This window comes from Mastigoproctus giganteus, chromosome 5 (assembly GCF_048544385.1).
Source record: "Mastigoproctus giganteus isolate SK-2022 chromosome 5, ASM4854438v1, whole genome shotgun sequence".
NCBI classification, from domain to species: domain Eukaryota; kingdom Metazoa; phylum Arthropoda; class Arachnida; order Uropygi; family Thelyphonidae; genus Mastigoproctus; species Mastigoproctus giganteus.
In genome coordinates, this window is record NC_143579.1 from 133232661 (window position 1) to 133256036 (window position 23376).

Sequence of the window (23376 nt, forward strand, 5' to 3'; positions counted from 1 at the left end):
AGGTGGGAAGGAGCAGCAGTGCGTAGCACACGCTTCTTGATTAGACCGGGGTTCGAGCCCGTCACCACCAAATACGGAGTATGCGGAAAAGTCAAGGAATGACCACCGCATATCCCGGAGCAATATGGGCTTAGTTGCTAATGCTCCTAACAAACAAACAATACAATAAGAAAAAAAACTGTTTCTGTTGCTTTGTAACAACGATGTAAATCCGTGTCTTTTTCTGCTGAAAAGCTATTTAGTTTTACTCATTTCGAAATATTTCTGCATTCCAATTTTCTTTCACGATTGTCAATATACTGGTATCCATTAATGTTCACCTACCTTTTGCATTAAATATAAATATTCGAAATATTGTGAAATTTAGGTTAGTTATATGTATCATTATATTTTCTTATGCGAAGTGTTTAGAAGGGCTCAAACCTAAAATATGCACGGACAGTAAGTGTTTTGTTTAGTTATCACATGTATCCTGTGAGGATTCATTAATTTATTTGCTTGTAGTGTTTACCATATCTATGTGTAATCATAGATATTGCATGATTACTACACAGGTCCCAATTTAGTTATTTTAGGGTACAGGAGTATAAAATTACAGAGTCTATTGCGCACTCTGTGAAAAATAACATTTTACATTTTAAATAATTTACACAGGCTTTAACGAGTGTGGTGGTGTATATTTTCCGAGTGTCATTCACTAAATTAACTTTAATAGTTCCCAATGGTCATTGTTAAGAATTGTTCTTCTCTTTCAGATACTCACAAGGCCTGTTTCTACCAATAAAAACTTTCCTTACCACGTTCGCACAACCCAAGTAAGTAATGCTTTCACCTTCTTTCTTATTTAAGTTAGCATAATTTCCTGTTCTTCTGCAGTGTGGTGCTTGTAGAGAGACGAAAGTAAACGGAATACGAAATACAATTTCATTTTAGCTTTGTAAATTCAGTTAACTAGAACAGTTTTACTATTCCAGTTAAGAAAGAACAAAATTTCTGTTTGATTTGTGATAAAGTTAGCACAAATATCTGAGTGGTTTGTAATCTTCTAAAAAAAGTGGATTTTGAAAGAGGCGTATCAATGAAAGGACAACTATGACCAATGTACTTCGAAATGAGGCACTTTAAATGATAGAAACGGCTTAGCTAACTTTTTAATTCGAAATGCTACTAAATATACATACACAATTTAAATTTCTTACGTTATCACGAATTTTAGCGTTCAATTTGCATCCCTCCTCCTTTAGTTTAAAAAAAAATGGACATAAACACACTTAAAACTAAATAAAATATGAATGTATCGAATATGCCAGCTGGGCCAACAAGAAGGTTGCAATTATTGCATGGTAGAACTTAAAGTGACATGGGTAAATATTTCCTTCACAAAGAGACACATCGTTTGACAATTACACAATCCCCTTCTAGCACACATTGTAGGAAAGGCCAGGATTCGATTGCATTCAGCCAGAGGAATTTTGACATCTTTTTTTCACTAACCTTCTTAGATAATCATAGAAAGAGGCATATCAATTTCTCAAACGATGGCCCTCTTCAGTCCATCAAAAGTTAGTTTCGTTTGGGATTTGTAGGAGATTTACAAAAATGTGTGTTAGCTGCTTTTTAGACAAATCTATCCCATGTATTTTGAGACAACCAAGAGGCGATGCTCTCCATCTTATGTAGTGCTTTTACTCAGCACAGCTGCGTAATTCTTCTGTATTTTCTTTTCTTTTAACTATCTGTAAGTAGTATTATTAAGCAGAGCTACTAAAAACTCGTAAAAGACACGTAAAAATTCAAGTAAAAGGCAAAATAAAAATAGCTAAAAATCGTGAAAAGTTTAATCCATATATTTATTTTGCGTAATTAATATTTAATAAGTAAAAAAAATTCAAAGATTAATTCATTTCAGTCGACATATTTTTATCAAATGCTTTTCAACAAACCATCATTCTCAAGAAGATAAGTAAAATATGACACACTTCCTTCGTGTTATAAGATTTAGAATCAAGGTTGAGCTTAAATATTTTACCACATGAAGCGAGATATGACACAATTTTAATAAAGATACAAAGAAGAACCTTTTGTGGAATATTTGATGGAATGGCTCTCCTACCTGCCAAAGATGACCTCAGTAGTTCATCGTCCAACAACAGGCAAAACCGGTCATAGAATACACATGGAATACAGACAAATACGCTTTTGGGGAATGCATAATGGATGTAAGTTGGGCCATATATTGTAGGAAGTTTCCCTCTCAAGTCCATCCTTCCAACATCTTTGTGTACTCTTACATTTACTGCACCACATTTGTGTAGTCATTTGGAAGTTGTGGAAATCTTGTGAAGTTGTGACTGATTTGCCACTCGTGTTTCCTATGGCATATTTTCTTATCATACGGCAAAATCTCAAATTCTTTGTAAATTCTTAGCACTTACTAAGCATTTTCATTCTTTGCTTTATTACTTAACGGAATCCACCTCTACCATGCCATTATATTTTATACATATAATCAATGGAGTATAAGTATTATAAGAACTTTTCATTTAAACAAATCAGTGCAATGATAGAAAGTTCCTCTCCCTTATGGAGAGTTATTACGGTGGAATCTAATTGAAACAACACATCTTTTCCAAAAATGTTATGGGCAAAGCAAGAATAATCCTTTAAGATGTCAACCGCCTGGTTACTTTTGTTTACCTTTAAACTTAAAATTTTCTGATTACGTTGATTAAAACAATACTTTCTAATTTGTATCAATCGCTTTGTGTATTCTGGCAGATCGACATAATGACAGTTAGCAATGGAGTAGCCACGGACAATAATCTGGACCACTTCGCACATCACCCCTATGCCGTTACTACTGGGGGTCACTATACTGTGCCCGATTACGATGCATTGTTTGGAACCACGGATGTAAATAGGCAAAATAATGTGAACAGCAACCTAGAAATGGTAAGTAAATAATCGGTACTTCTGGGTTTATATTTAGTTGGCACCCTTTAATGTTTAATTCCCTTCCTTGAAAAATTTTGGATATTAGCCGGACAAACACTGTCTAATAACTAGGGCCTCAACAATCTGGAAGTAAAATAGCTTTGTCTAATTAGCTAGTAAATTAAATGTAACGGAACCGGAAATTTAAATTACTGCAAAATTCAAAATACTTTTAATTCAGCCCTACCCATACGCCTTATCTAAAGTCTTCATATACATCAATGTGTTTTCTGTAGGCAGTGATATTATAAGCGATAACTTAGGGTAAGCAACCCATCTTTGGTCGAAACGCAACAGAAATACTCCTTTGAGTCATGCATATTTCTGATTAGAAATATGCATATATGAATAGAAGATAGGGGAGGGCATCTACAATCCTTCCTCATTGCATCATATGTGAATATAATTAAGCAGGTCAAATGTCAATATTTCCTGTCAATTTGATGGATTATGAGGGGAATCAGCAGGATACTTAGTACACAAACCTGGCAATTTTCCTTCATTTTATTTTTTTAAAATATTTTTTATAGTTAATGAGAACTACTTTTTATAATTAATGAGATGAGTGCTCTTGAAATGGCAATTAGTTTTTTGCCTGTTCCTGTGAATGATTATAATCTGTCAGATGAGTGCATCTGATTTTCCTTAAGTTCATGTTGTTTCTGGCCTGGTATTTGGGATGAACTTTATTTTTCACAGATAATGAGATGATTGTTACTGAAAATCCAATTATTTTGCGTATGTCTCACGTTAATTTTGATAGACAAACAGAGTTGTTTTTTGCCTTAGATCGATGATGTTCGGTTGTAACACTCGGAAAAAATGTCCGGTTTCTTTTTATCTATTCAGTTTGTCAGAGTGTATTATTTTTTCAGCATTAACAGAGGCATATTGACAAGCAATAGACATTTATCACAGATTCTTCTGACAGGTAATGCCATCTCGTGGCTACAACCGAAATTAGAGGGTGAGCAGGGAGTGAAGTACTTTTGTGATTGGAAATGTTTGCCAGCTTGTTTGCTTGTCAGATGATGGAAAGCAGATACCTTCTGACAGACAAGGGCAGGTGTTGCCTTTCTATTTAGCTTGACTACCACAGAAAAGCACTAATTAAGTCTGTCAACTTTTGATATCAGTAACTATATATATGTATACATATATATAGTTATATATAACTGTATAATCATTAATATTAGGACACTCCTCCGTGGATGGGGAAACAGGTCCTATGCATGCAACACGCCACAGAACCTGCTATAAACATGCACACTGGGCTTCGAACAGACAATTGCAAAAGTGGGCATGCAAGATGACACGTTCAACACAATTACCTCAACAGTTCAACAGAAATGATCCCCTTAACAAATGCTAGACGCCGATTAACATGGTATAGGGAGCGAATCCTGGACTGCAGAGGAATGGGAAAACAGTCCTATAGACAGACGAGTCGAGGTTTGCATTCTACCAGTCTGATGGCCGTTCCTGTGTGTGTGGAAAATGCCAGGGGGAACAGTTCCTTCCTGATTATATCCTCCCAACAAAGAAGTTTGGTGGAAGCAGTGTCATGGTGTGGGGCTCCTTTCATGGTTTGGCTTCGGCCTATTAGACGTCATCGACAAAACCATGAATGCTGTGCAATACCAGGACAGCCTGGACAATTATGCACTTCCAACATTATGGCAATACTTCGGGGAAGGCCCCTGTATCAATAAGACAACGCGCCATGCAATACTCTCGGGTTGTAAGAGTGGTTTGAGGACATGGGTGTGGAAAAGTTGGATTGGCCAACCCAGAGTTTGATCTGAACCCTATCGAGCATCTTTGGGTTGTATTGGATCGCCGGGTATATGCACATCGAGATCGCCCAAAGAACAAGGCCGAACTGGTGGCTGTGTTAAAGGCCGAGTGGAGGAACAGAGGAACATATCACCTGACATTTATAAAAAGCTGTTTGAGAGTATGCCGCGTAGATTGAAGGCCGTCATAAAAGCAAAAGGTTTCAGCACAAAATATTAAATGACACAATAAAAGTTCTTTTTTTTTTTGTACATCAGAGTGCTGAAAAGACTTTTGTGAATTGGTTCTAGTAAGTGTTTTGCTCTTCTGTAAAAGTTTGTGTGTGTGTAATAAATCTTAGTCTTCTGAATATCGTGACAAGGTATGCCATCTTCAGTTCCACAATTCTAGTGTATATTCTGATATCAGTTTCATCCTCATCATCTTCAATTTAGTTAACATTTTGAAAGAACTTCACTGTATTCATCTGAATTACTTTTGCGATTCTGTTTCTTTGCTCTATTTATTGTGGATGTTTTTAAAAAAAGTGTAATGTCAGAAAAAGAAACAGAGATTCATACTGGTGAGTTACATTGAAATACATAGTTATTTGTTTGTTGAGCTCGACTTGACATTTGTATGTGGTTTTTTTTTTTTTTTTTTTTTTTTCAGATTGCGAATGTGAGAAATTAGGATTGACTGATAGTGGTCTCCTGTCTCTGTTTCGAGGGGCAATAAAAGCGCCTCTAAGTCAGCAGAATTGTGTTCTTTATTGTTATTGTGGTATTAGAGGCGACAGAGTTGGTGAATGTGTTTACGATTCAATCGTACACAAATTTAGTGGCTTAAACTATCATATGAACAGTTTTGAGTTATCAACTATGGAAGTATTTTCTGTACTGTGGTTCTTACTTAGAATTGGACATAATTTTCCAGTGACAGTAATTCAACCGACATTTGAAAATGGATTTGCATGGCACATTTTAGGAGGAAATTCAAAACCGCTATGATGGCAAGTTAAATTATAAGTGATTTGACCTTTTCTCACATGTTGTGGTTAGAAGCATGCCATTAATGTATAGATTTGTTTATACTTAGCGAGTTTAACCGTGGATTGATGTACTTTACATTTTGCATTCATATTTTGTGTACACACTCAAAATGGTCAATGTGAGTTGTGGCTCTTCACAATCCAATTATCGCACACAGTCTTCCACAAGGCATGTTTTTCTGACAGGCTGGTTGCTTGATTTGTTGTTTAGTGGCACAAGGGCTGCTGAGGCTATATTGTGCCTGATTCTATTCCGTATTGCAATTACCAGTTAAAATCTGTAAACTAATCCTGTCTGCTTTAAAAAAATCAGCTAGATTTGCATCGTCTCCAATCAGATGGGGTAATGTCAAAGGTTCTTGCAGTTGTGAAAGTTGTATTTTATTATAATGATTGCAATTTATTAGAATATGCCTCACAGTAATTGTAACCTGATGAAATATAAAAATAGGCGGATCTTTCCCATTGAGTAGATATTTTCTGACAGTATTCCTTTGAATGAATGCTGTGTTAATGAGCAAATCGGTGACCTATTTTGTGAATGCTTTCTAAATACGCTTTACAATAACGAAATTCTGTTCCCTAATCTCAGCATATGCAATCTACCACATGCAACGTTGCTCCAAGCAGTCAACTAGAGAAGTCGTACAATATCCGCTTTTGGAATTGCCGTTGAATTGATTTTTCCAGTCATTCACTTGCGCCTCCGTAGCCAGGTGGGAAGGAGCAGCAGTGCGTAGCACACGCTTCTTGATTAGACCGGGGTTCGAGCCCGTCACCACCAAATACGGTGGATGCGGAAAGGTCAGCGAATGACCACCGCATATTCCCGGAGCATTATAGCCTTAGTTGGTAATGCTCCTAAAAACCAAATAACAACAAACATAACAAACCAGTCATTCACGAAAAATATCTGCTAAATATAATTCATTTATCGATGATATTGCAATAACTGAAAAAGTCCAAAATAATAAAATTGAAATTTGCTATATTGGGTCTTTTCCCACATACTGAAGATCATTTCCTAGGCATGTTTTTAATACTCATTTCTTAAGACATCCTACAATTAAAAAGGTGTGTGATCTTTTCTTATCTAATTTTTTTTTTGAACGATGGTCCAATCCATCCTTTTCCGATCCTACCTTCCCTGAACTAATTTTTTTTGGATTTTCTTTCTTTGCCTCTTCCTTTAATTTAACTTGATAGCTCCCATCCACCCCAGGTGCCTTTTTTAAGTTTATCTTCAACAATTTCTGCTCCACTTTGCTCTCAGTTATTAAAAAATCATTTAGCTCACTACCATAGTTTAATACACCTCTGGTATTCTCCTCCCTGAATAACTCCTGATGTGTAAGTGTAGATGCAAAACACTCATTCAGTTTGTTAGCTATCTGATCAAGATCATCAACAGTTGATCAATCGATATCAAATGGACCAATGTGAATCATTCCCTTCCTTCTAGAATTTTACATAAGTAAAGAACTCTTTGCATCCAGATTACGAGGGCAGATTACGAGAAATCCAGTCAAGGATTTCTCGTAATCTGCCTAACCTCCTTTGTGACTTGATTACAGACTAGCGTATATCTATCATAGGCTTCTGTTTCACCTGTTAATTTATATGTATCCCATGCATTTTCTTCCCTGCAACATGTCTCATTAGTTCACCTGATATCCATTTAGGCCTAACCCTTAGACAATATTTCTTAGTTGGTATGGAAAGCCTAGTAGCTTCCAAGATTAATTCTTCGAATGCTTCCCATTTAGAATTTTCTGTTGGTAACATCATCAGTTGGTCCCACTGAATAGACTTTAAAAACTGTCTCAGACCTCCGTAGTCACTTTTACGAAAGCAAAAACCCTTCCCTTTACCCCTGATCGTAGTTACCTCTTTGAGTAAATTCCACATCAGCACACTGTGATTACTGCCACCTAGTGGCTCCTTTATCTGCAGATTCTTAAAACATGAATAATCACTACTGATAATCAAATCAAGAGTATTACTCCCTCTGGTTTCCTCCCGAGCATGCTGCTGTAGAAAACAATCATCCAATAAATCCACAAAAAGCCTTGCTAGTGTGCAAATGACCAACCCACAAGTTCCAGTCAATATCTGGAAAATTAAAATCCCCCATTATAAGGCAATCTGATTTACTGGCTCACTCTTTCTCTGCACAATTGTTCGTTGTACTCATCGGAGTCATTAGGCCTATAGCACACTCCAATTCTCAATTTTGCTTTCCCAGTGTTTATGTCACACCAAACTGACTCAACACTGCACTGTCCACCCACGTCAGCTGGATGCACTTCCTTAGATTTTATGTATATGTCTATCCTTCCTGTATACATTGTACTCCCCAAATTCCAGTTCTGCATTCCTTATATCTTTGTGACACCACGTCTGTGATATCTCAACAATATCTGCCCCTTGATGTTTTGGCCAGTACCTGAAATTCATCATATTTATTTACTACACTCCTAGCATTGGTGTACATCCAAGTATACATGCACCTGTTCTTACTCTTAGTTACCCTAACACAGCCCACGTATTTACTTGTTCCACACTGGCTCCCAGCAGTCCCTGAAACCCCCAGCACCTGCTTTCCAGGCTGCTGCTCATTCAAATAGAAGCAGTTCAAGAATCACTTTGACCTCTGCCAGCGGCTACTGTCCGTGTATCCCCCCCCCCAAAGCTAACAGTTTTCCGACGCACTGCCTCTATAGCATCAGCAAATATTCTTGCCATCTTTCTATATAAGTGTATCCCATCCTGTAGAGATGGGATACACTTAAGGAGATAGGGTAGCAGTTGAGATAGGGAAGGATCACACACCTTTTTAATTATAGGGAGTCTTATGAAATGCCTATGCATAACAACGCTATGAAATGCCTTAAGTCTGTGTAAAATTACCCAATATCTCAAATTTCAATTTTATTATTTTGGGCCTTTTCAGTTATTACAATATCATCGATATGCAAATTATATTTAGTAGATATTTCCCGCGAATAAATGGAAAAATCAATTGAATTGCAATGCAAAAAGCGGATATTGTACCTCCTCTAGGAAGCTCCAAGAGAGCTTTTTCCGAGCTAACTGCTTGGAAAACGTTACATATGGCAGACTGCATATGCTGAGATTAGGGAGGAGAATTTCGTTATTGCAAAACGTATTTAGAAAACATTCACAAAATCGGTCGCCGATTTTCTCGTTAACTCAGCATTCATTCAAAGAAATACTGTCAGAGAAACATGCCTTGTGGAAGATGTGTGTGAGATAATTGGATTGCGAATAGCCACAACTCATTCTGACCATTTAAGTGTGCACACAAAAATTGAATGCAGAATCTAAAATACACCAATGCACAGCTACACTCGCTAAGTATAAAAAAGTCTATACATTCATGGCATGCTTCTAAACTCAAGATGTGGGAGAAGATGAAATCAGTTAATAATTTCACTTGTTGTCACAGTGGTTTTTGAATTTTTTACTAAAATGTGCCAGGCAAAACCTCTCAATACATTTCCAAATGTCAATTCAGATGAATACAGCAAAGATCTTTCAAACACGCTAACTAAATTGAAGACGATGAGTAAAATCTAATATCTGAGGACGCACTGGATTTGTGGAACCGAAGATCGCACACCTGATTGTGGCATTCTTTGTGCGTGCAACATTTATTGTACACACAAAGACTTTAACTGAAGAGCAATAGACTTACTAAAGCTCAACAGTATGTTCAGCACTATTATACCAAACATTGAGATCTGACCAATATATATGTATATACGTATGTACATATCACCCCTAATTTTTTTTTGTTGCAGATGTAAGCGGGGATTTACTCATGTCAAAAGTTGACAGACTTAATTAGTGCTTTTCTGTAGTCATCAATCTAAATAGAAAGGCAACACCTGTCCTTGTCTGTCAGAAAGGTATCTGCTTTCCATCATCTAACAAGCAAACACTCTGGCAAACTGTATCATTTTCAATGACAAACAGTACGTCAACCCCCACCCACCCTCTATTTCGGTTGTAGCCATGAGATAGCATCACCTGTGAGAAGGAATCTCAGTCTCCGATAAATGCCTATTGCTTGTCGGCGTCTCCCTAGCCAGGTGGGAAGGAGCAGTAGTGCGTAGCACACACTTCTTGATTAGACCGAGGTTCGAGCCCGTCACCACCAAATACGGAGGATGCGGAAAGGTCAGGGAATGACCACCGCATATCCCCGGAGCAATATGGCCTTAGTTGCTAATGCTCCTAAAAACCAAATAACAAACAAACATATTGCTTGTCAATATGCATCTGTTCATACTGAAAGAAAAATAAGACAGACAAACTGAATTGGGATAAAAAGAAAGTAGCCATTTTTCCCAAGTCTTAGAACAGAACATAATCGATCTAAGAAAAAACAACTCTTTATCTAACAGAATTAATCCCGGACATTCAAAGGATAATTGGCATTTCAATAACAATCATCTCATTAACTGAAAAATAAAGTTAATCCCAGATAACAGTACACAAAGAATACCAACCTAAGGAAAAAACAGTTGTACTTCTCTGGCACAGTACAATTCCTCTGTCACAGAGAATTATTACCCTTTCAGTCAAGTTTACACACTATCTCATTAACTGTGAAAAACAAAGTTAATCGCAGATATCAGGACATAAACAACATCAACCTAAGGAAACACATGCACTCATCTGATAGAATATAATCCATAAATCACAGGGACATTTTTCATTTGTGTGAAACTCTAACTTAGTTACCTCCTGGCTCCGCACATATGCAACTAATTCTCAGCTGTGATTGTATCAGAAACCTCTTTGGTTAGTATGTTATCAACAGAGATACAGCCATCTTGTGAACACAGACCTCATGAGAAAATAAAAGAAAGGACCCTTAGACTCACAGCGGGGACAATGTCTCTGCCCCCATCTCGAGAAGGTAATCGCCCTCTTTAGGAAATATGTACCCATTAACATGGCTGAAAATCAAATAAACAAAACAACACAACAATTCCAACTATTTAAGCTTATGGAGCGAGCATCTGTCATTCTGGCCCTGCTCGAGGCCCAACTTAAGTCTGGAGGGAGAAAGGAGACCCGCTCTCTTCTACATACAATATTTCGGCAATTTCAATCTGCAATTACTCATTATAATCTATAAAACGTAATGAATTTTCAATTCATTTAGACTTGAGAATCACCCTGGTCAATCAATAACATCTGAAAACTGCATAAAACTCAAGTCCACAGTCCATTTTTCTTAATAAATCTTATGTTAAGGAAACAACCTTATGTCTAATGCCCTAGCATACTATGGGCATGTCTTATCCACTGCATTGTGCTCAGAGAAACTTTCTCCGCAACAGTTAGCGCAAGGAGATTCATTTGTCTCACTCTTTAGATGAATGGTCCAACCCAGCACAATTGCTGCAGAACACATTTTTACAATAGCATCTGGCCACATGATCAAAAGCCATACATTAACATTAGCATTAGTTGAGGCATATGATGCAAGAAAGGAAACTTATACAGCGTCAGCCAAAAAAAAAAACTTCCCATTTCGCCCATCCGGTCACTCCAAATGTCTGTTTAGTTCAGCCTTAACTTTATTTAAGCTATCAACTTCCACAACAACAGAAGAAAGTCTGTTCCAGCAATTAACTTCCTGCTGGCTAAAGGCAAATTTCCGCACATCTATTCTACAACTGTCTTTCCTAAATTTGAATCTATGCCCTCCTCAGGTTCTCAATCTGAGCAAGCGGAAGTATCCCGTCAGCAATGAGCCTGCTCAAACCATTCAAGACCTTATACACCTCAATCAGATCACCCCGCAAGTACCTAGTCTCCAGATGCTGTAACTTGCAGAACTTCAGCCTTTCTTCGCATGCGCACCCCTTTATTCCTCTCACCAATCTTGTTGCCCTTCTCTGTACTCGTTCTAGCAACTCTACATCCCACCTAAAATGAGGCCTCGAGACCAGTACGCAGTACTCAAAGTGTGGCCTGACCATTGCCTTATACAAAGGGATATCACCTCCTTGACTTTGTTAGCAAAGACATTCATATAATATGTTAAGGGAACGCATATGACTTTTTAACTGACGTAAGTGATTTCAGATGGCCCTTTGTTTAGCCTGTCCTTTGTACCATGCATCCTCCTTTTTACTCCCTTTTTCTTTTTTTTTTTTTTCAGCCTTTTTTTGGCCTGAAACAAAAGAAGTCTTATCGTCGCATTTACCATAAACTTAAAGATAAGGAAGGAAGAAGTTAGTGTCTCGAATAATTATAAAATTCCTATGAGTGTAGAATTATTTGTAGCATGTGAATACTGTGTTGGCATCAAAACATTTTGCAAATGTGCCTTAGAACATTGAAGAATTATATTTAAGATTTATATACATAAAATTTTAAATAATACCATTTACATAATAAATTTCTTCCATATATTTAACTTTATTCCTCACAGAATTTTACGATTACAAAAATTATTTCATCCGACTATGGATGCAATAGTCCTACCGGTAATAACAGATAGGACAATACTTTTCTCACATACAATGTTTTGTTTGTTTTTTTTTTTTTTAATCAGCAAAATTACTTCAGTATACATAATATTAAAATGAGTCTTTTATTGGCATTTTAAAATTATTAACATTGCTTGCTATCTTGTATGTACAGTTATGATCTTCAAAATATATTTAAAACACATGAACTGTATAGAGGTTTATCATGTATAGCAAAAAACAAATTTTAAAAAGAAATTGTGGACCTAAAATCAGATTTTATAAAATTAAATTTAGCGAAACAAATTATAAAGCCTTAAGTTTTAGATTTTTTCCACAGATACACTGTGCTGCCACTTTATTAGGTACACCACTGCTGTGCACACAAATGGTTTGTCCCACAACGTTGCAAGTCACATGATCACAGTTGTGGATGTAAATACAGCACAACAACCTTTCTAGTATCAGTAGCAAGAATGGGAGTGATCTAACGGACTTCGATCGTGGCATGGTAGTAGTAAGTGCAAGACGTGCTGGACAAAGCATCTCTGAAGCGGCAGTTCTCCTGCACTTTTTTTTTTTTTTTTTTTCACGCACCACAGTTTCAAGTGTGTATCGATAATTGTGCAACGAACAAAAAACACCTCTCAAAGGCACTCCTGTGGAAGAAAATCGCTTGTTGATGAGAGAGAGGTCAGAGGAGGATGGCTATAATTGTGCAAGCGTCGTCACATCAGAATACAACCTTGGTACGCAGAACAAAATATCGCAACGGACTACTAGTCGCTCTTTGTCGCGAATAGGCTACAACAGCCGATGGGCACATCGCGTACCTTTGTTATCAATGAAGAACAAGTGAGCACGCCTCCTGTGGGCACAGCAACACCAGCACTGAACTATCGAGGATTGGAAAACAGTTGCTTGGTCTGACGAGTCGAAGTTCCTGGTGCATCATGTTGATGGCAGGCTCAGAATTTGGCGAAAACAACATGAATCCATGGACCCGTCATGTCTGACGACTACTGTGCAAGGTGGTGGGGGCAGTGTTATGTTATGGAGAATGTTTTCTTGGCACACATTGGGTCCATTGATACCCATAGATTCACGTCTGAATGCCACATCATATCTAAACATCGTTGCTGACCAAGTGCATCCGTTCATGTTGACAGTTTATCCTCAGTCAGATGGTTACTTCCAGCAGGATAATGCGCCGGTGCACAAAGCCCGAATCACTATGGAATGGTTCCAGGAACATGACAATGACTTTGCTTTGCTGCAGTGGCCCACTCAGTCTGCGGATCTGAATCCTATTGAACATTTTTGGGATGAGCTGCAAAGGGCTGTTCGCTGCAGGCCTACACCTCCATCGAATCTCAAGGAACTGCATGACACACCTCATGTCTGCATGGTACTCCATTCCTGCACAACATTTTCAGCATCTTGTTCAATCCATGCCTAGATGAATTCGGGCTGTTTTGAAGGCTAAAGGAGACTCAGCACGCTACTAGGTAGGTGTAACTAATAAAGTTGCAGCAAAGTGTATGTATTAACCTTGAGGTATGCGGGGGCGGATAAATAAATACAGTAAATATGCTTATACTAGTCGTTTTGACTATTGCTGTATTTGTAGAAACTGTGCTGTGCTGCCATCTACCCCGAACTGTAAAAACTAAACATGAATTGGGCAAATTTTCGTCTTAACACGAGTTGGCAGAACGAGAACTAGTATTATTAGATATAAATTGATGAAAACCTTTACTTTCAAAACAATGGATTTTTTTTTAATCTATCTCTCTCCCAGTATAGGAGAAACTCAATTAAATTCAATTAATTTGCTTTAACTGATCTTCAATACATATATTTCTTAATACAATTAATCAATCAATTCTCATTTTATATTTTTTAATTAGTCGCCTAACATTTGTAAGTTTTGCAGTTTAATTTATGAGCATCCACAATATTTCGCAAAACTTGAGCAAAAGCACGTAAGCAATTTTCTTAAAACAATGCGTGCGATTTGATATGTGAATAATCCCAGGGATTAAAGTAGTATTATTATTATTTTTATTTCTATTTTATTTATTTTTTATTATTTCTATTTTATTTATTTTTTATTATTTCTATTTTATTTATTTTTTATATTTCTTCCTTTTTTTTTTGCAAATAACAAAAATCTCATATTCATTAATAATAAAAGTTTAATTATGTAGTGCATGAATAAAAATTTTGCGTTGATTTTTTACTCATGAAAAAATATTTCATACAGACATCAAATATAAGATGTCCTTCTTATATTAAATAGAAGATGTCTCTAATAGGAGACTATTAGAGGAGATGTGGGTGAAAAGAATTTCTTTAAGCGATCGCGCAATTCGCTATTTTGGGCTAAATGTAATAAGAGTGTAATAAAACATTTTTACCAAACACACAAACAGGTGTGTTAATTATATTCTTCACAACTTTTCTTATAATGGTAGCATAATAAACGAAAAAGAACCCCAAAGTCTCGGGTATTCCTTGATATTAAAAATATAATTTAACTTTTCAGTAACTAGGGTAATGAAAGCAAAATTTACCTTAATTAGGGTGATTCAGATTAACTTAATGAAAAGTATTCCACATCGAAGCCAGTTTGCTGCCTATTATTAAATTCGTTTTTTTTTTTTTTTTTTTTTGAAATTGCAATATGACTATTGTATTTCGGGAATTATTTTATCTTTCGAATATGACAATGTGCGTACCTATAAAATGACATTTCCTTCGGAACAGTGAGTGTCGTTGTACATAACAAATCTTTACCAGCACGATTTTAAAGTTGTTAGAAGGGAGCCTTCTACATATTTCGTCCAACCTCATATTTCTCCGCCATGTTTGAAGCAACAACCTTTAAGCAATTGTTTTATTGTTTTTTTTTTTCCCTCGGATAATGAAAATAAAACCTTGTGGTGTGAATTCTGTTGCACAAGGAGGATGCTCTAACCCTGTTATTTCATGTTTAGTGAAGTATTGTTAACTATGACGGCCGCTGTAGCTGAGTGGTCAGACGCGCGGGTGCATAAGTACACGTGCATTGAGTGACCTGGGCACAAGCCCATGACTGCTGAATACGATGCTGTTTCTTGTACTCTCTCTACCTTGTGAACTCTTCTGACCGTGTGGTCATCCCGGAGTATAAACAGAAAATTTATTTATTTAAACTTGATGTACCTGCAGGTGCATTTCTTCGGTATTTTCTTTGCTTTGTCAAGGGGGGTGTTACGGCGCCAGATATTGGGGGAAGGTGAATAGCTAATTAAAGTCACGGCGGCAGATGTTAGGGGGGTGAATTAGCCAGTGTAAGGGTGCGGCGACTATGTTATTGGAGAATTACGGCCCCTTGTGTGATGCTAAATGAAGATAGGGAGTTCAGGTGCTCCTAATATTTTTCGCTATCAGTGCACTTAAGCTCTGACCATTCCTCTAGCTTAATATATCCGTCTAGTGGTAAAATAGGACAATAATCTCGTATATCCTGAATATTTTAAAAGGGGATCACCCCACCAATAAAATATCACGATTTGGATTAGCGTTGTGTTTTTAATTAAAGACTTCAGTTATGCAAATTAGCTTAAAATCTCTAACGCCGCAAAAAATCTTTCTTGATTCTACAACTAGTTTTTCTCTGGTGTTGATGAAGAGTTAGCAGAGAGAGACAATTATTTCAAACAAAACATTTAATATAACAAATTAATGAACAAACATACATCACACCTTCCATCCAAGAAGATTAAAAAGATTAAAGACACGAACATTCTAATATAATGTATGCTACATTCACGAGAGTAAGTCAACATAATAATTAGTTATAGTGGTCACTCGTTTGAGCCCATATTATAGTAATTTCACATAAGTAGCCATTGTCATTGCTTTACATTGAAAACGCGTTATTGGAAATATCAATTCTTTAGCCATATCTATTAAGTTATCAGAATACTAAAAAACACAAGATACACTAGGCATAACATTAAGAAGAAATATATATTATTAGGAAGAAATCATCGTTCCTTATGGGTAAGAATTAACATGGATATTTTCTGTTCAGTTATCATTTCCTCACAATCCTTTCACTCTTATGAAAAGGGATTCTCACTTACCACATTCTCCTCTTGCTCCCTTGCTGTCCTCTCATGGAAAGGGTTTCTCACTTACCCTATTCTCCCCTCGCTCCCTTGCTGTCCTCTCATGGGTACAGCAAGAGAGCTGTACCCAAAATAAATCCGGAGGAACTGGGCGGCGGCCTTCTCCTTGGCGACGACACAGACACCATATCACAAATAAATACTATCACGACATTTTTCACGCACTATGGTCAAAAAAATGCTTCGAGGACACCTCCCGACACTGTCTACTCTCGGCTATATTCAACCTTTCACTTTTCCTTTCTCTCTTGAACTCTTTTGGGTATCCCAGGACACAGTTTTTAAAGGGAGAAGATCCTCCATAATTTACATAAATCTCGGATATGATTGGACTCTCCAGTGCTCGTCTTATGCACCTGGACGGTACGTGATGGAAAAGGAATGATCACAATGTCCCACCATCTCTCAATCTTTGTCCGGTGACTACCCGAAGTACCAAGCGCATTACCATATTTGGCACAACTGCTGATAACCATACGCGTGAATATCACTAAAAGCGTGGGACATGTCCAAGCTAGTAGCGTAAGGCTTCTCTGTTTATAATATAGGTTATTTTAAAAAATAGCTCAGTAGAACTTTGTGAGAGTTTTATGTACTACTATGCTTCGTTATAATGGAGTTGATAATTGAATATTACAAATAAAAGATTCTGTAGAAATCCTTAGTAAGTGGGCTTAACAAAGGAATAGGGGAGTACTAAAATAAGGTTAACTTTGTAATAAGAAATATGTAAAAGGGAGGGGAGGTTAGAAACAATTAATAGGAATAAATTAAAACTCCATTATGACAGCTTTCATCGTTGACAAAGGACTGAAACGTACAATTTTAAGGTCACAATTAAACCTTCCAGTAAGAATTCGAAGTGGACAAAAAAATAAAATAAATCCTTTCAACATCGCTTCCCTGTGTTTCTCATCCATTCGGAATTTTCGGCACACTTGGCTATCAAATCGAATCCTTACCATACTCCCCGCCATAAAAATTTAACGAAAAAATTAACAGAACAGAATATTTTTCATGAATATTTTATTGTGAACAGTGTCGCAGAAGGGAAACATTTGATATTATACGCATCATGACATGCAAATTCCGTGTATCCAACTGAAATCTATCTACCACCGTACAGAGCCGCAAATTATGCAAATTATTCTTGCTTATAAAAATACGTGTTGCGAACACATGACTTCAATCCTGTTTTTTGTTTTGTTTTTTTTTGTCTTGCTCGGTGGGATAGCCACATCTCCAGTACCCAGAATGGCAAGTCATCGTCCTTTAGATGATTATTTGAGATTGTGATAGCGGGCCGTTGGACGACTTAAAGCCGGGCAGTCGCAGGCGGCACGTTGGCTTAATGTGTAACGCAGTATAGTCTCGGCACTATGGAAGCAGTTTAAGGAGGCAGTAACCATTACAAGAAAACCTGGTAAAGGTCGCGGGACGGATCCGTCAACCAGAACAGACCGCTATCTGGCTCTAACAGCAAAAGATAGAACCTTACGATGCCCTGTCATCAACTGTCTCTTGAGGTCGCTGCGGCCATAGGTCAAAACATTTCCAACCGAACTCTGTGAAAAAGGCTCAATTCAAGTGGACTGTATCCAAGGAAGCTAGTGGATTGTATTCTATGAACCCCAAATCATCGCAGAGCCCGTCGAAGCTGGTGCCATGAACATGTGACCGGAAGCCCCTGCCAAATTAGGTACAGTTCTGAGTCCTGCTTTAGCTTCCCCTTCAACATCAGAGAATTACGTCAACCAGAACAGTAGAGGTAGAGGTCGTGTTCTCGTGCGTGGCGGAATAACGATCAACGGCTGCACCCCTCTTTATATTTTTGATAGGGGTACCGTAACTGCGCAGAGGTACCGAGAACACATCCTCGAACCTTATATGTGACTTTTTAGGGGTACGGTTGACCTAGAATTTCTTTTCATGCACGATAACGCCACTGCACCTAAAGTTCAAGTGGCGGAGGAATATCTTGAAACTGAAGATATCTAACGACTGCCGTGTCCAGCACGATCACCAGACTTAAATCCGATCGAACGTGTGTGGGACGCCCTTGGGCGTCGCATTGCATGCCAACAACCTCGGTCACTTGATGAACTAAGGTGTGCGCTGGTGGAAGAATGAGGTTTGTTGTTGTAGAATTTTATAGACATTCTTATATGGAGCATGGTTCACCGCTGTCAGGCCGTTGGAGGGGATCATATGCCGTACTGATGTCATGTGACCATATTTTCGAGCATCCTGTATCAACTTCTGTGATGTGACCTTTTTCGGAATCGTTATACAAGCCATGTAATTGTCCCTTATGCATGTCCAAAGTTTCATGCTGTCTCCTCATTTCATCGTTTTTCCATGGTACACCACCATACCAAATTTTGTCCCGCTTCAACGCAAGCTGCACGAGTTGCCTCACGTTTTCTACGTGTTCTGTTAATTTTGTCGGGCAGTGTATTGAAACGCCCATACTGCTTCCAGATCAGCTGATTGAATACTTATCGATATGTTTCTTGCCGTGCCATTTTGAAGCTTCCGCAGGGTTTTCGCTCAGCGAAAAAGGTAAACCGACCAGAAACGCATGAAATTTTTCAGCACATTACACATGGGTAGGGTAGGTGAAATAAGTCTTGGGTGGCTAATATGACAGATTTGTGTGTGAGTGGACGCTCGTGTGTGTATGTGCCTCACTTGTTTAGTTCATTATGGTATAATTCCGGGAACATCCCGAATTTAGGTTTACTATTTGGGTTCGGTAATTATACCCATAAGTAATTGAAAATGTCATGGTCCAGCAATTTTCTTGATATTCATTTAGTGGATCTCTACAATTTGCTGTGATGCATATTCATTTACAAGAAGTTATTGTTTAAAAGTTTTCGCTTCACAACAAGACTTATTTTAAAACTATTGCTAACTCCAACTATGACCGAAGTAAAAGAAGGTCAGAATTAAGGCAACCATGCCTACACTGGCGCGTCTCCCTGGCCAGGTGGGAAGCAGCAGCAGTGCGTAGCACCGCTTCTTGATTAGACCGGGGTTCGAGCCCGTCACCACCAAATACGGAGGATGCGGAAAGGTCAGGGAAAGACCACCGCATATCCCCGGAGCAATATGGCCTTAGTTGCTAATGCTCCTAAAAACCAAATAACAAACAAACAACACTGGCATGAAAAATTCCAACTATGAAATTCTTAAGAAACAGAAATTCATTCTGTTTCTTAAGATTTTCTTTCTCCTTTCAAAGACGTAGAAACAAATATAAATTTTACCAACATTGTCCTAACATTCATGTTTTATAGACTTCAGTGCAAGTAATTTTAAGAGGGTGGAACGACATGGTTGTTCCATATATAAAACACTCTATAAATACAGTTTCTAACTGGAATTCTTTTTCATGCCTCCCCCTGAAGAAACCAAAATGCCACAGTTATATTCAGAAGACGAAGCATTTTGTCTTTCTATTAGCATGAAGCATGATTCTGAGTGGTACTGCATGTCAACCTTTCGGATTGGGTTTCGTATTATTTTTTCACACCAAGGATAATTGTCTGCGATGGCACGACGTGTGTCGTAATTAATTGTTATGGCTGAGAATCATTTTTCCTAAGAGAGAATATTACTTTTCTAATTTTCTGTACCTTATCTGCAAAAGCTTTCAGAAAGTTAGAAAAACTTTCTAACTTTCTGAAATATCCATCTCTTTGCTCAAAACATGTTTAAAAAAATTAAGCATGTTTTGAGCAAAGAGATGGATATTTTGAACATGCACGTCTTTAAAGATAACAGTTGTCAAATATTTTTATTTTAAACTAATACGAAATGAAAATCCCTAAAATAAATTTAAAACTGATTTTATCTTTATGGACATAAGCTATAAGTTTAATACTGTTTCCTTAATAAAACTCAATCTGCTGAAACTCAATAAACGAGAATTTTAATGGAATTACTATCGCTAGAAGGACCTACCGTTTTATGAAGTAATTAAATGCCTATATTATTCTCGGCCATACTATAACCGTTCTTACAATGAACGATTATCTTATGGCCCGTTCAGATGAGCAGTTAGTAGGTTATGTTGTTAATATAAAACTCTTCACTGCTAGGTGATATGCAAATAATTCACGCATACATAAAATAGCAATCTTTCTCTCTCTATATTTATTCTTAAAATAAATCTTTCAAAATTGCCAGTCTTAAATAAATCATTTTATACGAGTTGTAGCTACAAAGTTCCAGGAGTGTTTATAACAGTTAACAGTAACTTTCCAATTATTTGCTTTTGACCCAATTCAGAAAACACAAATAAAAATAACTTAAAATATGGTTTGCTGATTATAAACTTCTTCAGTTATTTTTTTTAATCTCTTAAAAATTTAAATTATTACTTATAAAACTTCAAGGTGGGTACTGTGTTCTCTTGTTAGACCAACAAAACAAACTAATCCACTCGTAATACAGCTCTGTATTGCCAGACGGACGGTTATTGAAATGATATTTACTGATAACCCCACCCTCCTCATTATGACATTAAAAAGTGTATTGTAGACTCTGATAAATCTAGTAATTCAAATAATTTTCTTTACTTAGGATCCGTACACAATCATACGATTATTGTTACATAAAAGTCATCTATTAAGCTTGATTTTAGTCCTACATCTCGTTCTCATAACAAAACTCTAGTTTCCATATTTCCTACAGCATGATTTAAAATTTCGTCCATTTATAACTCGGGATATTCAAAAGCAAATGCCACTGCATTATAATATCAGGCGTATTGAGACGCCAGGATAACTATATATCATGGATGAGACTAAATTTAAAGATCATATTTCGGCCTGTAATATAGCACATATAGTTTTCCTGCTATATTTTTCACCAATGTATTTCTCCTAGCAGTGCAGTTTAATTGGATGAGTGATATTGACCGAACAGATTTCAATATCAAGTCTTCTGACTTCAGCCCAACAATGGATTCTGCTGGACTCATATCGGTATTCCGAGCATGCAGGTCCATAGTTTATTTTATTCGTCATTATTCTTCACGAATGAAGCCTTCCCACATTCTATGATTGGGGTACTGTAGACCTAACATTTGCCTCACCAGCAAACTGATTCCATACTTTTTGGTAACTTTGGAAAACGATTATACCCATCTTCCTAAAAGATCATTGATTTCTCCTTTATTTATAATCTGGCTAACTGCAATATATTGTTTTCGATGTAAATTGTTTGTAAATTATTCCTCGAAAGACATAAATTAATTATGAATAATTTTAGAATTTAATAAATACTTTTTCATTTGTTATAACGATAATATGATGATATTTACCTACAAAAAATACTTAGCGCTTGTAAATTATACTACGAATGTGGCGCCATCTGATGTCGCATTTTCCAAGGAACGCTTCTTCCTTCAGAGAAAATCTGAAATTTAAATAAATAAATTTATTGCAGTACTGAACAGTACGTAACATCCATCTCGTGTATATATATATATATATATATATATTCTAACAATGAATCATATTCTTCTTATATATATATTTTTATTTTTGTGTTAAAAAATATCGCTTAATTTACTAAGCGATATTTTTTGTTTTAATTAAAGAAGAAGAAAACCACTGCTTACAGTGGTTTTCTTCTTCTTTAATTAAAACAAAAAAAATGTGATTTGAAGTTCAAAAAATATTTAACGGCAAAATATTTGCATCAAATTAGGTAATTTCTTAATTTTACACTAAATAAATTAAAACTAGTGTAGTTTACACTTTCCTTACACTTTTAAGTAGTTTTAAGTTAGGCTTGATATTCTACCCTTCGGATGCTATTAGTAGAGAAATTGGTGCGAAGACTTCTTGAGAGGCATTGTAAGTTAAAAATCACTCAGATGGATAAACTAAGTGATTTTTATTGTACCAAAGAGCTAAAAAATAAATTTAAATCTTACTTTATGCTTATATAAACCGGTTAATAAAAATTTTGAGCATGCAATATCCAGTTCTGTTCAGTAATGTTCGTGGTTTTCGACGAATTTCTTAATATCAAGCAGTGTAATTTTTACATGTTAAAATGCTGTAACTGTCCACTTCTTAAATTGAATGAAGCAATGCTAAAGTGTTTCCAAGAAAATGAACGAAAACTGTTGGTAAGTATTATAAACAGAAAGTATGCATACACTGATTTATTAATGATTGAGTTTCGGTTTTTTTTTACCTATTTTAAATCCTAATTCGTATAAGAAGTTAATTAGACTTTGGCTGTAGGGCCTAGATTTATAACAATGAAATTATTTAAATTTTAAAACAGTCATTAATTTAAATGCCAAGAAAAATTCGCTTTGCCATCACTTAATTATCAAAAAAATGTACTGTAAAATGTACAGTAAATAGCTAAGTACAAATACTGTATCGCTTGGTATTATTTTATATAGTAAAATATAAAAAAAATATAACAATAAAATGTCTGTTATATATATAATATGTGATTTGCAGGAATTTAATTCATAACATGGAATATCTTTCTCACAGACTTGAGATAATTCAAATTAAGTTCATTAAATTCTTATGCTATCGAAATTCACATTGCCTTTCACCGTCGAAATTATGGAGCTCTTTGTGGAATCATATAATCATGAATTTCCACAATTTACTCACAGGAAACACTTGAAAAAGGCGATGAAGAACGACATATAGTTTTTTTCAGCAAGTGGAAAGGAATTTGTAAAAGAAACAATGTACAGAATGATTTAAAAGTAAGTTTACTCTAATTTATTCTGGGAAAATCTTGTAACGTCGTTATGGTCTTGTTAAATTTAATAACTTTCGATATCCACATAATCGACACTGTCTGAAAGTTCATGCGA

At 36.5% G+C, this 23376-nt stretch overlaps 1 protein-coding gene across 1 annotated transcript in view; it reads left to right on the plus strand.

Annotated features, from left to right (window-relative positions):
• Positions 1-23376, plus strand: part of LOC150085706 (transmembrane protein 145-like) — an 88695-nt gene that overhangs the window by 60718 nt on the left and 4601 nt on the right. The window contains exons 11-13 of the mRNA XM_090374656.1: positions 756-815; positions 2779-2952; positions 23170-23265. Of these exons, the coding sequence (XP_090230782.1) occupies positions 756-815; positions 2779-2952; positions 23170-23265 (330 nt within the window). The remainder of the gene's footprint in view (positions 1-755; positions 816-2778; positions 2953-23169; positions 23266-23376) is intronic.